This window comes from Peromyscus maniculatus, chromosome 1, assembly GCF_049852395.1.
Source record: "Peromyscus maniculatus bairdii isolate BWxNUB_F1_BW_parent chromosome 1, HU_Pman_BW_mat_3.1, whole genome shotgun sequence".
NCBI lineage: Eukaryota > Metazoa > Chordata > Mammalia > Rodentia > Cricetidae > Peromyscus > Peromyscus maniculatus.
This window is the reverse complement of record NC_134852.1, coordinates 193,902,973-193,920,610: the sequence shown is the minus strand read 5'-3', so window position 1 is coordinate 193,920,610 and position 17,638 is coordinate 193,902,973. Positions and strand designations below refer to the sequence as shown.

Here is a 17,638-nt window from a genome sequence, read left to right as displayed (position 1 = left end):
CCCAATCCAGTAGGAGAGTCATGTGGTTAACCCTGCTGTCCACAGAAGCAGAGTCCACAGTAACTTACCTGCAGTCCCCTGCTGGCCGTGGTGGTGGAGCTGAAGCCAGTGTTGTCCGGCTAGACCTGGTGTGCCTTCTCTGCATACTGCTTCGTTTTCATGTATGGCCTCTGTTACCCTCACCCTGTGGGCCTGGGGCGCCTGTTGAGGTATTTGGGACAGGGTTTGCCTCCTTCAGTCATATGCTTGCCCAGAACTGAGCAGAGCACTGGGGACATCCTAGGCACTCCCCCGTGAGGAGGGCACTCTTGATAGGAAGGACGCCCTTTCACATCCTGGTGAACGGGTAGCCTCGCCCTGCTCTGGTAGAGATGCCTTGCCTCTTGTCATCCACTCTCACCACCTGGCTCTGCGTCTGGGCCATATGGCTGGGACCCAAGCTTGTCACCTTTTGATCGACAGAATAAAAGGGCGGAACAGTTCAGTGTCCTGAGTGTCCTTCAGTTGAGTGGGACTCTAACGTCAGAGCCCCCTTGCCTTGGAGGCAAGTCAGCTCCTGAAAGAGGGCTGCTTTGTGGGGGGAGCTCCTCTGGGATATTAGTTTTGTGGGTCATTGTTCACAGCTGCCTAGCAAACAAGACAGTCAAGTCAATATCACGGGGTGGTTTATGGTGTAGCTAGCCAGGCTACTTAGTGCCTTTGTTTGGTGAGTGTTTTTTTTCAGTATTAATGGTGGTGGTGGTGGTGGTGGTGGTGTGGTGGTGGTGTGGTGGTGGTGGTGGTGGTGGTGTGGTGGTGGTGTGGTGGTGGTGTGGTGGTGGTGGTGGTGGTGGTGGTAGTGGTGGTGGTGGTGGGTACATGAAGCTGGTGGCAGAGAGGAAGGTTTCTGCTGATGCCAATGCCTGTGTCTATTGGGCACTCAGGAAACAGGGGAACAGGAAGAAAGACTCAAACCTGCCACTCTGTGGTGGTAATGTCCTGGCATCAGGAATTGCCTGTGACAACATGCACTGTCCTATAGAGTGGGGCTCTTCCCCACTGTGAGAACAGGGCCCAATCCCTCGGTGAGCAGAGTGGGCAGCCTGCGGGCAGCCTGCTCCTCCTGACACCCTCCGGTGGGTTTGTGCTAAGCAGAGGTAAAGTGTCTCCCCTGACCCCCACCCCAGCTGCCATGCAGAAAGAGCCTGCAGAGTAAACAAAGTAGCTGCTGCCCCTACCTCCCGTTCCGTTCTGGCACGCAGCCTGTGCCAGGGAGAGAGGCCAGTAGCTGCTTTGCTTTGCCCTCACTAAAGCATAGGTGTCGGACCCCTGCTGCTTTGAAGTGATGTCTGGCTACAGAGGCTGCGGTATGCTTTGCTTCAGCACTGCCTGGGGACATCAAAGCCTTTAATACTTCTCTCTGCCAGACGTAGTCCTCCAACTCGAATGTGCTCTAGTTTGCTGTAGACCTTGCTAAATGCAGAAAATCTGCCCGGCCGGCAGAAGAAAGGCACTGGCCCAGGTACCCAGGCTGGCCTGTTGAGCGCATTGCCCCGAGTTCCTGGTAGTTGGCGCCCTCCATGGAACAGTATGAGATGAAGTGTGTGCAGGACACCAGCCACCTGTGGCACGCTGAGGAAGCCATAGACACTGGCAACTTCCCGGGTTGGAGTCCAGCTCCAAACTGGTAGGAAGCCACCTGGAGCTCCTGGCGATTACCAAGCCCCAGGCTCCGGGTTCTGTAGCTGGAGTTTTCTCCAGTAGCGCTTAGACCCAAATAAACACACAGAGACTTATATCACTTACAAACTGTATGGCCATGGCAGGCTTCTTGCTAGCTAGATCTTACATCTTAAATTAACCCATTTCTATGAATCTATTAATCAATCTATAAATTGCCATGTGGCTTGTGGCTTACCGGTACCTTACACCTTACTTCTCATGGTGGTGACGGCTGGCAGCGTCTCCTGACTCAGCCTTCTACTTCCCAGAATTCTCCTCTCTCCTTATCCTGCCTATACTATACTTCCTGCCCGTCTACTGGCCAATCAGCGTTTTATTTATCAATCAGTCAGAGCAGCACATTCACTGCATACACAAAGACACGCCCAGCAGTGTTCTTATCACAGAGCCCCCAAACGATGACCTAACAGCAGCTTTGGCTGAGTTCTCTCATTCCTCGGCTCTTACCATGACAACTGCTTGTGCTTTCTGAAGAAGTCAGGCCACCCCTACGTGCTCCTGGAGCCAAAGACTTGAACAAGGTGCCCAGTGCACGCCTGACCGGCTTTGCTGTGCTCCGGGCCCAGGTCTGCAAGCCGGCCGTCTGCTGACAAGGAAGCCATGGATAAGGTGCCCTGGAACTCTGGGTTGTGCAGAACCTCCCTACGGCTTGAAGAGCCACAAAATAAAGAGCTTTGCAGTGGGGCAGCAGATCCATGTCAGAGCCCGGAGCCCAGGCTGGCCTTGGCTGGTGCCCAATGCCCTGCCCTAACTGGGCCCCACTAATCCCCTCAGAGGCGGTGTGCCTGCTGAGACCAGTGAGAGGTTAGAACCTAAAGGGGATTAGCAGTGAGAACATGGGGTCCTGACCTTGGCTCCCCTGCTTGTCGGAGTGTGGAAGGGGGCTGGAGCAGGCACTTGGGCGAGTGTCTAAGTCAGGGAGTGGCAGGAGTGGTTGAGTGCCCATACCCAGTGGGCATGACAGGGGGTAGAAACTTGCCTTCAGAGCCTTGGCCCTTGGGAATAGGATACAGGCTAGACTGGGGGTCTCTGCCTACAGGACCCTTACCATACTCCTTAGAACAGACTTCCTTCTCAGGAGGCTCCCAGGGTAGACCCTTACCTTCCTCAGTGGCTGTCCCGATCCCTTGCTGGAAGCACAGTGTTCCATCAGGATGTGGGAAGGGAGGCACAAGGCCAAGATGACATCATCCACAATGCCAGCTTCTTGTGTGGCGCTGCTCTGCCTTAGGGGCCATCTGCATGACAGAGCGGGCACAAGAAACCCCAAAGCACTGGCGGGGCACTGGGGGTTCCAGCGCAGAGACTCCTGTCTGACCCGTCTTTCCCTCCCTGGGGCAGCATCCTGTCCCAGTCCCTTGCTCTGGCCAGGATATGAGAGTGTCAGCATGGGAGAGTCACTGAGTATCCTCATCAGCTGAGTTCAGTTAAGGTCATGGAGGCTTTGCAATGCACCAGCCCGGGATATGCTGCCTTTGAAAGATTATGGGGAGACGGGTGGTAATTAAACATCCATATGTCAATCCAATACACTTGTATTTGCTGAAAAAGGAAACCGGTGTGTGTGTGTGTGTGTGTGTGTGTGTGTGTGTGTGTGTGTGTGTGTGTGAAGGAGAGGGAACAGTTGGAAGCTAGGGAAAGGGAAAGATAAAGGGTTTTCTAGGTGCAGGGCTGCCCAATACCTCATAATGCAGGTGGCCCAGTCAGGGCTAGCTGAACCCTTTTCCACCATGGCGTCCAGCTGTGGGTGTTCTCCACCATGGCATCCAGCTGTGGGTGTTCTCCACCATGGCGTCCAGCTGTGGGTGTTCTCCACCATGGCGTGCGTCCAGCTGTGGGTGTTCTCCACTATACCTTGGCTTCCACATCCTTATCAGTAACCTCTTCCTGACCTCCAAACAGGCTCTGCTGTCCACCTCCCAGCCAGTGGTGAGGGTCCTGGCCCTGTGCTTGTGAAGCCTGAGTTCTCGGCTCTCTCTGAGCACACATATGGTCTCTGCTGGTTGAGATTTCCACATCACCAGGACCAGGCCATGCTCTGCTCTCCCCAGGCACCCCTTATTTCCCAGATACATGTCCGGCCATTCTTCTCGTTTTGAGGGTCCTGTGACCATCATGGAGCAGGGTTGGGGAACTTGAGTTTGAGGATGACAGAAAGCTGAGGGCTGGGGCAAAGTTCGGGCTGGGCTGTGGGGATTTCCACACGGGCCATGTGCAAGCGGAGACGAGCAGCTTTATCTGGGGATGGGGTGGTAGTGATGACAAAGACAAGAAACGTGTCCCCAGGCAAGTCAAGTGCAGCAAAAAGTGAGACCTGCCTGGCTTTGAACGTTGCCGCTGTATATCAAATCCAGGAAAGGCCTCTGGCGCACCCTAGTGGCCACTCGGGAAACAATTGTGAGGCCTTGGGGAAAGAAGGGACAAAAGCCCCGTTTTCTGAATACTGACAAATGGAAATGAAGTTTAAATGTTAGTGCACTCACGGGATTTCCACCGGGTCCTGCATAACAGACAATGTCCATCCTACAAAGCCCTCTGGGTTCTAGGGTCCACGGCTGGTGCCGGCGGAAGCAGATGAACCCCTACTTCTTCCCGCTCTCCCCCTTACTGTCAGCTCCCTGCACTTTCTTGAGGCTGCCGAGGCTTGCCTCTTCCCGCTGGCCTTCACGCCGCCTCCCTGGGTTCATAAACTGTTCCACTGGTCATTCAAATAGGAGAGAGGCTTCCTGCTGTGGACTGACTGGCCAGGACTGGCTTGGCTTCTCAAGTGGGTTACCTCCGCATCCACCCCAAAGCTCTCAGTGTCCCACTCTGCCCGCTCTGTGCTCTGGGAGCTTTGGTCCCAGGCAGTGTCCACAAGCTTGGACCGTCATCCTCTCCGGCCCATGTTAGCAGGCTCTCTCTTGTCCCTGTTGTTCCAGGCTATGCCAGGCCTGCCACCTGTCTTCGTTCCTTGATTAGTTCCTGGTATGAGTGCTTGCAGAACTGATTTCCTGAGACACACTTTGACACAACGCTGTGATAAGAAACACTCAAAACCCATTTATTGTAAGGACCCAGTGTTACTGCCGAGGCCATGCTGCCATTTTTCATGAAGACTCCTGGGAGAATTCTTGTCTCGGCTGAGTGCCCAAACAGCTGTACTCCTGACGTTCGGATCCATTTAGACTATACATCGATCATGTGTACTGCTGATTCCCCTCCACTGGCTCTTGGGAAGCAATGGGCCCCTACTCTGCCCGGGTTGGTAAGCCTGTGAATCAATGGCATACTCAGAGGACCCGCCATTGATTTCTCTTCTCTTTGCTGAATCCTCCTGCCTGCTCCCTGCTGGGTTGTAAATCCCTGCAAGCTACTGTGAAGTCTGCACGGAACAGACCTGGGCTCAACTGATCAGCTAATCAATACGGATAGCAAACCTCCTTGCAGGTCTGAGGGGGGGATTGAGTGGATAATGCATGGGAGAGACAGCCCCGGATTCTCTCTCAGGCTCTGCCCGGGGGTGAGCTGTCTGATGTGCTGTGCTGAGGGGCTTCCTGGAGTTGCTGCTCCCCGATGGACCCCCACATTCCCTGCCTTTATCTTTTCTACACAACAGGCCTTCTTACCTCCCTGCTCCCCTGTGGGTTGAAGATTGCTGGAAGTTCTACTCTATCTTCTCCCCACCTCCCAAATGCCTCTGGCAGTGGTGGTCCCTCACTTCAGGGATGTAAAGGGCCCCAAAGAGCCAAGCCCTTCACTGATCATGTGTCTGAGTCTATTCATGCTATTGTAATGAAATACCACAGGGTGGGTGGCTTATAAGCAACAGAAATTTATTTCTCATAGTTTTCGGTGGCAAGGCTCAAAACTTTCCCACTCACAGAAATCAGACATCTTGTGTCCTCTTACAGGGATGGGGCAGACAACTGTTTAAGGCACTTTGGTTCTTAACAATTTTTACATTGCATTAATTTATTGACTGGGGCGGGGGGGGGGGTGTTGAGGGAGGGTGCATGTGCCATGGAACACAATCTGGAGGTCAGGAGTCAGTTCTCTCCACCCCCATGTGAGTCTGGACGAGCAGGTTCCTTAGGTGCTTTTCACCTTCACACCAGCCCTCTGAGGCTTCTTTCTGTGAGGCGTCTGTCCTTTTCCGAAGTGCTGGGCCCTGGCAGAGTCCTCTCCCGTGGACTCCACCCCCTAGCACCACCATTTCTGTGACTAGGCTCCAACACGGGAATGGGTAGAGGTATACAACACTCAGGCCACAGCGTGTGTCTCTGAGCCCTCACATGTGGGGGACCCCATTGGTGGGGTGCTTAGAGAGCATTTGGTCCAGTCCATGCATTTCACACAGGAGAAGAAGAGGAGAAGCAGTGTAACGGAGTGTCTAACACTATGTGGGTGCAGGAACATCTAGCGTTGGCACGTCCTATCCCTCCCTCCTTTCCACAAGGCTCTTAGGGGTCCTCACTTCCCGCAGACATTCCTCTTGAGCATCCTTCAATTGCCTGCTGATGGCTGTATCATTGGTTGACCCCCAAACAAACAAACAAGACAAAAAGGAGAGCTGGTCATCTGGGTTCTGTAGTAGTTGGGGGGTGGGGTCAAGCCTGGGGGTTCTCCTGCAGTTGCTGGGGTCAGGGATGAGGGCAGGGAGCCAACTAGGGCTGCATGGTGCCCTGGGCTGTGGCCTGGTCCCCAGGGGGTCCAGGCTTCCCTGTGCTCTGCTGTCTGCAATCCCCCAGGGTAGATGTGGAATTAGACCCAGCCTAGGTCATGACTGGGTGGGTCACTTGGATCCGTCCCCTCCAGCAGTCACAGCTCCCTCGCCAGCGAAACAGAGAGGAAGCCAAGAACAACTGGGGGCCGTGGAGAACTTCCTCCTATGCAGCTGGGGTTCAGGCAGTCATGGGGGGCCTGCTAGAGCTGATCACAGCTACTGGGAGTTTCTCTCTAACCATCCTCTACCTGGAGGGGAGGTGGCTGGGGCAGAGTGTCTGTCTGTCAGGACAGAAAGAAAGCTCCTCTCTAACTCCACGGTTTGTTCATTTAGTCACAGTTTACAGAGCCGCAGGAGCCCATCCAGAAGCTGGAACGTGGTCACCAGGAGGCCACTGGCCTCACTTCTCACCATGGCTTTCCTGACTGGTAACTTCTCTCTTTCTGTTTGTTCCCCAGGGACCTGAGTGAGAATGTCCTCCAGGCTGTGCCCAGGAAGGCTTTCCGGGGAGCCACAGACCTCAAAAATCTGTGAGTAGGGGCCTGGGATGGCCATCCCAGCAATATCCTCGTCTGTACCCCGCGTTCTAAGCCACCTTAGAGGGGATTGGCAGTGCCATCCCTTGCTTGTGATTCTGTGTGACAGCCAAGCATGTGCTCAGGAGGTATGTTCTGGGCACCGGGTTGAGGAGCGTATGAGCCATGGGGTGCCAGGACATGTTCCCAGCCTCTGGTTCTCCAGTGCCCTCTGACTCTTTGGGTTAAGAGCTGGGCTTAGTCTCCTTCGGTTACAGGGCATAAGCTGCTGGAAGTCAGTCAGAGTCACTGAACCTCCATATATTGTTCAGGAAAACAATGTGCCCTCCACAAGCTTATTCTGAGGTTGAAATGAGATGTGGAAATGCATACACTCTGTGGAGCACTATTTAAATGCAATGGTTTATTAGTATTCAAATTTATTCCAGTCCAGGCTTACCACCTCCTGAGGTCTGGCTACAAACAGAAATGGCAAATGCCTGGCATGCTTGTCACACACACCCCTCCCATGCCTGTAGCAGACATTGGTAATCGATCACCACATTCTTTCCCACTGAACTCAGATCACAGCTTCCGTTCGCTCTGAAAGCAGCACTCCAGGTAGCCAGCGCTAGCTGATCTCACTTGGCATTCAGCAGAGTTCTGGCTGCCAGGCCCTGCTGCTACTTCTCCTGGGTGACTTTCATTTGTCAGCCGCCAACACACTCTAGGTGGTCTCCAGAATGTGAGGGAAGGATGCCTGCTTCCCAAGGGCATGCGGGGCTGGATAGAGCAGTGTAATAGGACTTTTATTTCAATTTATTGTTTTAACTGAAAATAAGAAGTCAGCTTTTATCAATAGCTCTACTTTGGACTGACACACGCATAACTAATGATTGATGCTATGACTCTCCTCTTTTAAAATGTTTAGCCCCCTGTTCTGGGCAATCTTCCCCTCCTTATAGTTCGCCTCTGCTTTACAGACAGCTGGACAAGAACCAGATCAGCTGTATCGAGGAAGGGGCCTTCCGTGCCCTGCGGGGACTAGAGGTTCTGTAAGTAAACCCGGGGCAGGCCGTGGCTGGGGAGCCGATGCAGGGGGTCAGGGTCACACCTTAGCTGCGGTGTAGATCTACCGCCCAAAGTCCCCCCAGACAGGGGTGTTTGGCCGTTTCCCACTATGGAGGCTGAGATGCGGCTCTTCCCCGCTCTGTGTATAAGCTGCCCTTTCTTCTGTGACCCTTTTCAGTTCTGTCCCCTGTCCTCCCAGACTTAGAGTCCGTGGTGTGGCAAGGGTGCAGTCACCTGCCTAGCTCTGGGCTGTCCCCTCCACCTTCACACCCAGAGCAGGGCTGGTCCCCCTCTGGGTAAAAGGTCACACCTTCCCTGAGGGCCTCTATGTGAGCAGATGGGTCCTGTCTCCTGTAAGTCCTTGCTGGGCAGGTGCTAAATGATCTGTCTGTCCCTTTTAGGACACTGAACAACAACAACATCACCACCATCCCCGTGTCCAGTTTCAACCACATGCCCAAGCTTCGGACCTTGTGAGTCACCTGGGCAGTGGGAAGAGGGTGTGGGTGTGGGTGGGGCTGCCCTCCACAGCCCAGGGGCCAGCCAGGGGTTGGCTGGGGTCGGCACTTGAAAGGCACCCAATACCTCCTGTGCTTGGTTTTTCTTTAGACAACAAATGACTTGGTTTTGTCCTTGAAGTTGAGGTGGGTGATCTGGGCCAGGGACCATGTGAGCTCTGAGAGATGAAGCCAGGCCATAGAGCAGGCGGGGAGAGAAGGGAGCCAGGAAGAGTTCTTTGCAGCAGGGAGCAGTCCTAGGTTGGGCCCGAGTGAAGGACCCAAGGCCTCCTGCCGGGGGAAGGGAGGCGGCGGCGGCGGCTGCGGACCGATCTGGTGGAGTTCTGTTGCTGTGAGCTGCTGTCCTCCTGCAGCCGACTGCACTCCAACCACCTGTTCTGTGACTGTCACCTGGCCTGGCTCTCGCAGTGGCTGAGGCAGAGGCCCACCATCGGGCTCTTCACCCAGTGCTCCGGGCCCGCCAGCCTTCGGGGCCTCAACGTGGCAGAGGTGCAGAAGAGCGAGTTCAGCTGCTCAGGTGGGTGCCGTGCGCGTGGGTGCCGTGCGCGCGGCCTTCACCTGCTCCCACCACCTGCCCCACGGCTGCTTCCTTCTGCCCCATCCCTTGCTTGTGATGAGCACCTGCAACCACTCATCACATCTCCACCTCCTGCCCTCTGTCACCTCCTCTCTCTGCCCATCAGCTCTGGTCCGTGTCGCCGCCGGTCTTTTCCCCTCCCTCCGCTCTCACCCATCTCTTTTGGTCTGTATGTTTTCTTTCCTGACTCCTCTCCTTCCCCCACTTACCCTTAAGCCTTTGTCCCTCTACTCTGCCTGCTTCTCTCCCAGTCTCCATACCTTCTCCTTTTCCTTATGCGGTCACCTCTCTTTCCTCACCTCCCTCCTTCCCCCTCAGTTCCCCCTCTCTCTCCTGTGGCTTCACCACAGCCACATTAATAGATCGCTCTCCTTGGCTCCTGGGAGGGAACACCAGGACTCTGCTGCTTCCTGGGCTCTATGCATTTGTTGCACATAAAAACATGCTCGAGGGTAGATTTACTAATGATGTTTTCATAGTAAAGTGGAATACTACTCAGCAATTAAAAGGGCTTAATAAGTACTTAAGTACTCAACAAAGTGACTCTCAGGGGTTTTATAAATGGAAGAGACCCTCCCTTGTGATTGCACTTAAGTGACATTCACAAACAAGAGCCACAGATCTTTGGTGCTGCATCTCAGAAGAGCAATAGCTTTAAGGAAGGGAGGGGCCAGAGGGAACTTCTTGGGGATAGAAATGCACCCTGTCTGGGTACTGTTTCAACCAGCCGTGCATTTAAAATGCCGAGCCTCATGTAAGTTATACCACAGTATTTAAAAGTGTGAACTCTGAAAGCACACAGTGGGCTTGACCCTGCCTCTGACACGTAGTCATTGAGTGTCATGGGCACAGGCGAAGATAAAATGTTCCTCCCCAGTGCTGCAGGAGGGTTCATATACAACTGCATGGACTGTACTAAACATGGTATGGGCACAGAGCCGCTCAGTGACCCCAGCTCCTGTGGATATGGGGGTCCTGGCTCAGGAGGCTGAGAGGTTTGGAGTTTCAGAATTCTAGGATAGAATTTGCTAGCATGGGAATCACCATTGAGAGCAATCTGCTCTGTTCAGCCTGAGTTCAGAGGGTGCCAGGTGCCCCCGAGCACATCAGTGTGTACTCTTATTCTTGCACCCTTGGGGAGCTCCTGCGACTGAGCCCCCTCCACAGGCTGTCCCTGTCCTCGCCCAGCTGCAGATCTGGAGAGGCGGCAGCTGTGTAGGATTCTCTGACGTCACACCCACTGTCTCTGCAGGCCAGGGGGAGGCCACGCGAGTACCCACCTGCACCCTCTCTTCCGGGTCCTGCCCAGCCATGTGCACCTGCAGCAGTGGCATTGTGGATTGCCGTGGCAAAGGCCTCACTGCCATCCCTGCCAACCTGCCCGAGACCATGACGGAGATGTGAGTGCAGGGCTCTAGGATGCAGCTTCCGCTGTTCGGTCAAGTTCTGTCCACCAGTGAAGAGCTGGGGCAGATGCCACTCTGGGCTTCCCCGGGTTATTCAATGGCAAATGGAGAAAATTGTCTCTTGACTCAGCTGCGCACTCTGTACAAGGCTGGGAAGTGCCCAAACACTGGGAGAGGGTATCCCTTTAAGGTCCACACCCAGCCCAGTTGGATGGGGCTGCCAGTGCAGGCTTCTTAGTATAGCACCACCTTGGGGCCCATTCAGCCACAGAAGGCCAGGATTCTGGGGCTCACATCACAGTTGATACCCGTCTACTTGCCAGATTTTGGCCCCACAGGTGAAGGGGCAGCAGGGCCCAACAGTTTGTTACTAAGGATGACCCTCAGCCTTCTCACACCAACCCTCTCCCTGCAGCCGCCTGGAGCTGAATGGTATCAAATCCATCCCGCCAGGAGCCTTCTCTCCTTACAGAAAGCTGCGCCGGATGTGAGTGAAGCCTTTCCCAGCAATCTCCAGCAGGCAGGAGGAAGAGTCTGGGCCAGTCCTGTTTTACAGCCTAGGGACAGACCTTGACTCAGCCACGCCCACCCCAGCCCCTTCCTGCGTCAGGGCTATGTCTGGGATGTGGGGTGGCAGGGTGGCTGTGAGACCTGGATGGGGGCACTGAGTCCAAGTCTGGCTCATGCCTGCAGCTGCTTGTCACCTTATTATTCCAGCCAGAAGCCATTAGGGTAGTGAGAAGGCCACTGGGCGCAGACAGAATGTCTTTTCCTGAGCGGGAGGGACAGAAAAAGAGCGGCCTGTGGGTGTTTGCCTGGGTGGGCAGCTGCCCCTTCTATTTGCAAAGAAGCCCTGTGCCCCGTGTGGTTGGGAGGTGGAAGAGACCAGGCCTGCGGCCTCAGGATGCAGCCACCTTCTTCCTGCTCCCTTTCAGAGACCTGAGCAACAACCAGATTGCTGAGATCGCGCCCGATGCCTTCCAGGGCCTCCGCTCCTTGAATTCCCTGTGAGTAGAGCACTGAGGTCTTCTGGGCCTTGCAGCTGGCCAAGCTCCTCGTGGCTCAGAGTCCTCCGATGCTCTCGGCCACAGGGCAGCACTAACACGTGACTGCATGGCCTAGCGGCCCGGCCAGCAGAATGGATGGACATCTCACTGCCAGGGAAGAAAGGAGACAGTCAGCTCGATGCTTCTATGCATGCCTTCTTTTGGAGTAGAGTTCAGGATGATAAGGCCAACTGTGCACGGTGCCCATGAAGCCGTGCAGTGCACAGCCCACACAGCTGTGCCAATCACAGCCCATACAGCTGTGCCAATCACAGCCCACACAGCTGTGCCAATCACAGCCCATACAGCTGTGCCAATCACAGCCCACACAGCTGTGCCAATCACAGCCCATACAGATATTCAGTACACAGCCCACACAGCTATTCAGTATACAGCCTATCCAGCTGTTCAGTGCACAGCCCATACAGCTATTCAGTACACAGCCCATCCAGCTGTGCAGTACACAGCCTACACAGCTGTGCTGATCACAGCCCATACAGCTGTTCAGTATACAGTCCACACAGCTGTGCAGTGCACAACCCATACAGCTGTGTAGTGCACAGCCCACACAGTTGTATGTGACAGCCTGAACATGAGTCTGATCATGGCTGAGATGATCAGACTGTGTGTGGCCTGGCCTGCAGAGGGTTTTTTTTTTTTTTTTTTTTTTTTTTTTTTTTTTTGTTGTTGTTGTTGTTGTTGTTGTTGTTGTTGGTTGGTTGGTTGGTTGGTTGGTTCCTCTGAGACATGAATATAGTTACCTTACATTGGACCAATACAGTTTAGAGGTGATAATAACCCTTTTCAGTGGAGTCCTGTCACTCCTGGGGTCAAAGGCACTCCCCTGCTCCATAAGAAATTGTATGCTGGGATCAAACACAGGAGCCCTGTTGTCTGTGTCTGCCGTAGCCGGCCCCGGCCTTGTCTTTCTGCCCAGTTCCTTCCTCTACTCCATCTTCGCCCTGCAGCTCCCAGCAGAGGCAGACATCTGACCAAGTCCCGAGTCTGCTTGTCGCTCTCCCCCATTCCAGTCACCTTCTCTGTGCCCTGTGTGGTCCTCACCACGGGGCCTTTACCACTGCCATGCCCTCCTCTGGGAAGAATCTCCAAGCTATATTTGAAGAGACAACGTGCAGGCTTTTCACTCTGACTGATCACCACCCTGGGAACAAAATGCGCGCTCCCCGTCCCTCCAGCCCCTGCAGTGTATCTATCACTGTCTGCCTGAGTACTTTCCCGTCTGCGTGTTTCTTTTCTTAATGCTCTGCTCCCCGATCCCTGTTATACATAAGGTTCATTCATGCTCAGTGTGGAAAACTTTGCAAATATCAAAGTGTAAAAATACACCCCTGCAATCCCACCACCTACCACACGTGCTGTCTGCCGGGCTATTTTTTCCCTGCGTCTCTCTGAAAATATGTTCATCCTTTCTGCCCGGAGACCGTCTCTCCTTTGGATCTGAGACTGAATGACTTTTTTGTGAGGTTCCTTGGAAGGGCACTTCTGCGGATTTCTCTGGAAGGGGGTGGGAGTGGGCAGAGGGGTAAACACAGCAACAGCATTACATCCCAGCTGCTGTAATCTGTCTCTGGTGGGGCGGGCGTCTTCCTGCCTCCTGGAGACAGACCTCTTGAAGGCTCATTACTGCTACCTGCTGGCAAGCTGCTACAGTCAACATCCTGGTGGAGAGGCTGCCTGTGAAAGGCCCATGGGCCTGCAGAGCCCTGCTGAGGCTTGGTAAAGCTGCCCTCTGACCCCCCCTCTCTGCTGCTTTTCTCCAGGGTCCTCTATGGCAACAAGATCACAGACCTGCCCCGCGGTGTGTTTGGAGGCCTGTACACCCTCCAGCTGCTGTAAGGAGTGGTTCTGGGATGTCCTTGGGTACACATCCCTCTGGCTTCCCAGAGGCACAAACCCCAGCTCTCTGCTCTCTGAGATAGGTTGCAGATGATGTCTGGTGATAGTCTTAGCTTTGGGCTTGGTAGGAGCTACGGGTCTCTTAATATCGCCCAAACATCGGACCTTACAGTGCCTGAGGGTGCCAGGTCAGGTTCTGAGATGGGAAGGGAACGGCTCTTCAGGGAACATCCAAGAGAATTTGTCTCTGGGTTTTGACTATTCCAACTCTTCTCAGTCATCAAGTTCTAGCAGGCACACAGCCTTGTAGAGTCTTTAACACCGTGGCTTTTTCTGGGAACTTCAGTTCATACCACACTTAGGGTACAAGACTCACCTGAGACAGGACATACAGACGTTCTGGCCCAGTGAGGCTCTGAGACCAGATGTGGAAGCGAGGTGGGCTCAGTGCTGATTGTTAATATCAGGATCCAGAGGCTCATGAGATGTGACCTGTGTTCCTGGGCTCTTGGAGACAGGGCTGTCTCTTGCAGGGGTCCCCAGGTCAGCTCTGCCTCCTGGGATCAAGGGAATTCAGGCCAGGAATCTAGACCTGGATGACACTATATCAAAACACCCCTGTGCATGCATGGGGACCCCACAGGATTGTGGGAAGGAGGAACCCCGCTGCCTCTGTGCTTTCCTGCAGCCAACTTGGAGAGTTAGCATGCAGACAGGGAAGGAGAAAGCAGTGTGGAGTGGCCTGAGGTCGCCAGTGTCCGGGGCCAGGATGGTGCAGGACGTGTGAGAGCTCAGGCCTTGCCACGCTTTTACCTCCCAGCTGTCTCTGCCTGCAGGCTTTTGAATGCCAACAAGATCAACTGCATCCGGCCCGACGCCTTCCAAGACCTGCAGAACCTCTCTCTGCTCTCCCTGTACGACAACAAGATCCAGAGTCTTGCCAAGGGGACCTTCACCTCCCTGCGGGCCATCCAGACACTGTGAGCACCCTCTCTTCCTCTTTCTCCCCCAGCACAGGGGTGGGGTGGGGCGGGGCTTACAACCTTGGAGTCTGAGTAGCTGCCGCCCCTGGGCTACTGTGCACCCTGAGGTGGCTTCCCACTGAGGAAAGACATCTACAGACTCTGGATAGACAGATGATCCTGGGTCACATCCCAGTGAGGAATCTTATTGGCTGGGTGACTCTGGGACAAGTTAATTAGCTTCTCTGGGCCTTCCTTTTATCTATCCATAAAATGAGGGCATCCTCATACAGTTGTTAGGAGATTAACAGATCTTTACATAATGATAAGCTCACGGAAATGCCGTCTCAGTGCCAGCTGGAGTTTACTAATGGCAACGATAACGGCGTCTGTGGATTCTAAAGTGTGTTTCCACGTTGACAGCTCTGTGTTCTCAGGGATGGCACATTGTTTAATCAGCAAGACGTTCTTCTTTCCCTGGTAGTTCATTAAGTAATAGTGCATCTGGAGAGTGGTGGTACTGGGTCAGAAGGAAAACAGAGAAAGCAGAGAGCATCGAACTAGTCATTGGTTTTGCTCCCTCGCTGTGGAGAGCTGTGCCCCCTTGCTGTGGAGACTTACATAGCATAGCAGAAGCAGGACAGTGAAGTCCCAAGCAGCTCATCACCACTTTTAGCTCCAACCCAGTCTTTCTTGTCTCCACTTCCCCTTTATCACACCACCCAAACTGTTTGGAAGCAAATGCCAGCCATCATCTGACCTCTCTTCCTGGCCTCGGAATCTCTGAAAGACAAAAATTCTTAATGTAGCTACGAGGACTGGGGGGTATAGTTCAGGGTCAGAGCACTCGCCTCACATGCATGGGGCCTGGGTTCTAACTTCAGAACCACAAAGGGAACAAAGCATGCAAGACTGTTAATGTGTCTAAAAACTTAATAACATTCTTTCATATCATCAAACATTCAGTCAGTGTTTGAAGTTCTGTCTGTCTCGTGTGTGTTAGACAATTTCTCATTCTCTGTTGGAATCAGGATTTGATGTGACCTATGCAACAGGACCGATGTGTTTCTTAGGTCATTCTTCATCTCCAGATGTGCATCCATTTCTTTTCTCCTTGATGTGGCAGAGGCCTCACAGAAGCAACCAAGGAGGAAAGGCTGATTTTGGCTCAGAGGCTCAGAACAACTCATTTTGTTTCAGAGGGGTCACTGTTCAGGCCATGGTCACTTGGGCCTTGGGCAGAACTTTATAGAGATGGGAGCATCTGGCAGAGGAGCTTCTTCAGGGTGGAGAAAGAGGAAGAGGAGGAGGAAGGAGAGGAGGAGCAGGAAGGAGAGGGAAGAGGAGAGGGAGAGAGAGAGATACAGAGATAGAGATAGAGATAGAGATAGAGAGAGAGAGAGAGAGAGAGAGAGAGAGAGAGAGAGAGAGAGAGAGAGAGAGATGTGTTCTGTTACTAATAGACTCGGGAGTCAGATATTGGGGTGAAAACCTGATAGATCAAAGAAGCGGCAGAGGAGCCACCAGTTGACCTCTCCACACTTCCCAGATCGAAGAGACTGTGAAATCTCTAAGTCCCGCCCCACTCCTTCCTGTGCGGCTTCTCCGTCCATATTCCTGGCTTCTCTATGGCTAATTCTGGTCAGCTGGTCACTGGCTCCGCCCCTGATTCAAGGTTGACTTTATTAACACAGTCTCAGGGTGTCACAGTGCGATCAAATTTCCCACAACAAGAGAGAGAATGCCCTATGATGCTAGTGAAATGGTTCAGCAGGTAAAAGCACTTGCCACCAAAACTGATGTCTTGAGTTCAATCCCTGGGACCCACGTGGTAGGAGAGAACTGACTCCTACAAGTTGTCCTTGGCCCCCCACAAACATGTTATGATGTATGTACTCCTCCAAATAAATAAGTTAAGTTTTAAACTAAACAGATACCCTCAGGAGATATCCCCAGTGACTTTCTTGTAGCTGACATTCCTCCTGAAGTTTTTACCTCCCTGCAAAAAAAGTGGGGACTAATACTTGGGCACACACACCTGGGGTCACTTCCCCTGCAAACAAGGTGTCCTCCCCTGCCTTCGTTCCCTGTCATTCACTGGTGACACGCCAGCATTTGCTCTGTCACACGCTGGAAAACGGCATCTCCTGGGACTGTGTCACAAATTCCCCTGGCCTCTCTATGTCCTTCTAGACCAGCGGCTCTCAACCTTCCTAACGCTGTGACCCTTTAATACAGTCCCTCATGCTGTGCTGACCCCCAACCAGAAAAGTATTTCGTTGCTACTTCATAACTGTAATTTTGCTACTGCTATGAATCGCGATATAAATATCTGATATGCAGGATATCTGATATACGATTCCTGTGAAAGGGTTGGATTGACCTCCCCAAAGGAGTCGTGACCTACAAGTTAAGAACAGCTGTTCTAGACTGAACACTGGATCTAGGAGTTTGGTCGGGTTCGGGTTTGATTGGCTGACTGACAGATTGCTTCTTGCCAGAGGATTGTGGAAGCATTAGATGTCTGTCTGATTGCCTTTTTTTTTTTTTTTTTTTTTTTTTAATGAAACAACCATTGACCTCTGTGGTGGTTAACTTCACCGTCCACCTGGCTGGATTTAGAATCACCATAGAAACACACCTTTAGATTCATCGATGAAGGTGTTTCCAGAAAGGTTTAGCTGAGATGGGAAACCCCATCCTGGATGTGGCTGACCTTCATCTCCTTGCTTCTTTACTTCAGGTGACCCCGACTCTCTCTGGATCTTTCCACTGCCATATGGTCCCACCAGTGTGGACGTTGTCTTTTCTTAGACCCATGGGAGGGGGGGAGATGTCTGGTACTTGGTCAGAGCAGGGAGAAGAGCCACTAAATACAGCCTCAGTACCCGTTGATGAATCAGGATCCTGCAGGGGCGATGCTGGAACCCAGTCTTCTCCAGCCTCTGCTGCTGCTGTGGTCAGCCATTAATCAAGAGTCCTTAGGCCATGGCTGGGGTACTAAGTTCCCCACACAGAGACGTTCACCTGCTGCCTGCTTAAACTCAGGCCCTCCGTCCCCTTCCTCCTACGCACTGGGGTCTGTCTGGATGTGTTGGCGCGGGCCAGGGAGCTTGTGCATAATGGGCACTGACTGACTGTTGATATCCTCCCCTGGCTTCTGTGGTCAGTCGGGGTGGTCCCTGCTGGTGCTGCTCAGCATCAGACAACATCTGTGTGAGTCTGAACAGGTGGAGTTAAAGCTATGACACCCACTCCC

General features: G+C 53.3%; 1 protein-coding gene across 1 annotated transcript in view; it reads left to right on the top strand.

The window, feature by feature from the left end:
- The window catches only part of Slit1 (slit guidance ligand 1), a 158,502-nt gene that overhangs the window by 93,799 nt on the left and 47,065 nt on the right, over positions 1 to 17,638 (top strand). The window contains exons 5-13 of the mRNA XM_042263590.2: positions 6,886 to 6,957; positions 7,926 to 7,997; positions 8,415 to 8,486; positions 8,885 to 9,048; positions 10,361 to 10,508; positions 10,930 to 11,001; positions 11,450 to 11,521; positions 13,342 to 13,413; positions 14,254 to 14,397. Of these exons, the coding sequence (XP_042119524.2) occupies positions 6,886 to 6,957; positions 7,926 to 7,997; positions 8,415 to 8,486; positions 8,885 to 9,048; positions 10,361 to 10,508; positions 10,930 to 11,001; positions 11,450 to 11,521; positions 13,342 to 13,413; positions 14,254 to 14,397 (888 nt within the window). The remainder of the gene's footprint in view (positions 1 to 6,885; positions 6,958 to 7,925; positions 7,998 to 8,414; positions 8,487 to 8,884; positions 9,049 to 10,360; positions 10,509 to 10,929; positions 11,002 to 11,449; positions 11,522 to 13,341; positions 13,414 to 14,253; positions 14,398 to 17,638) is intronic.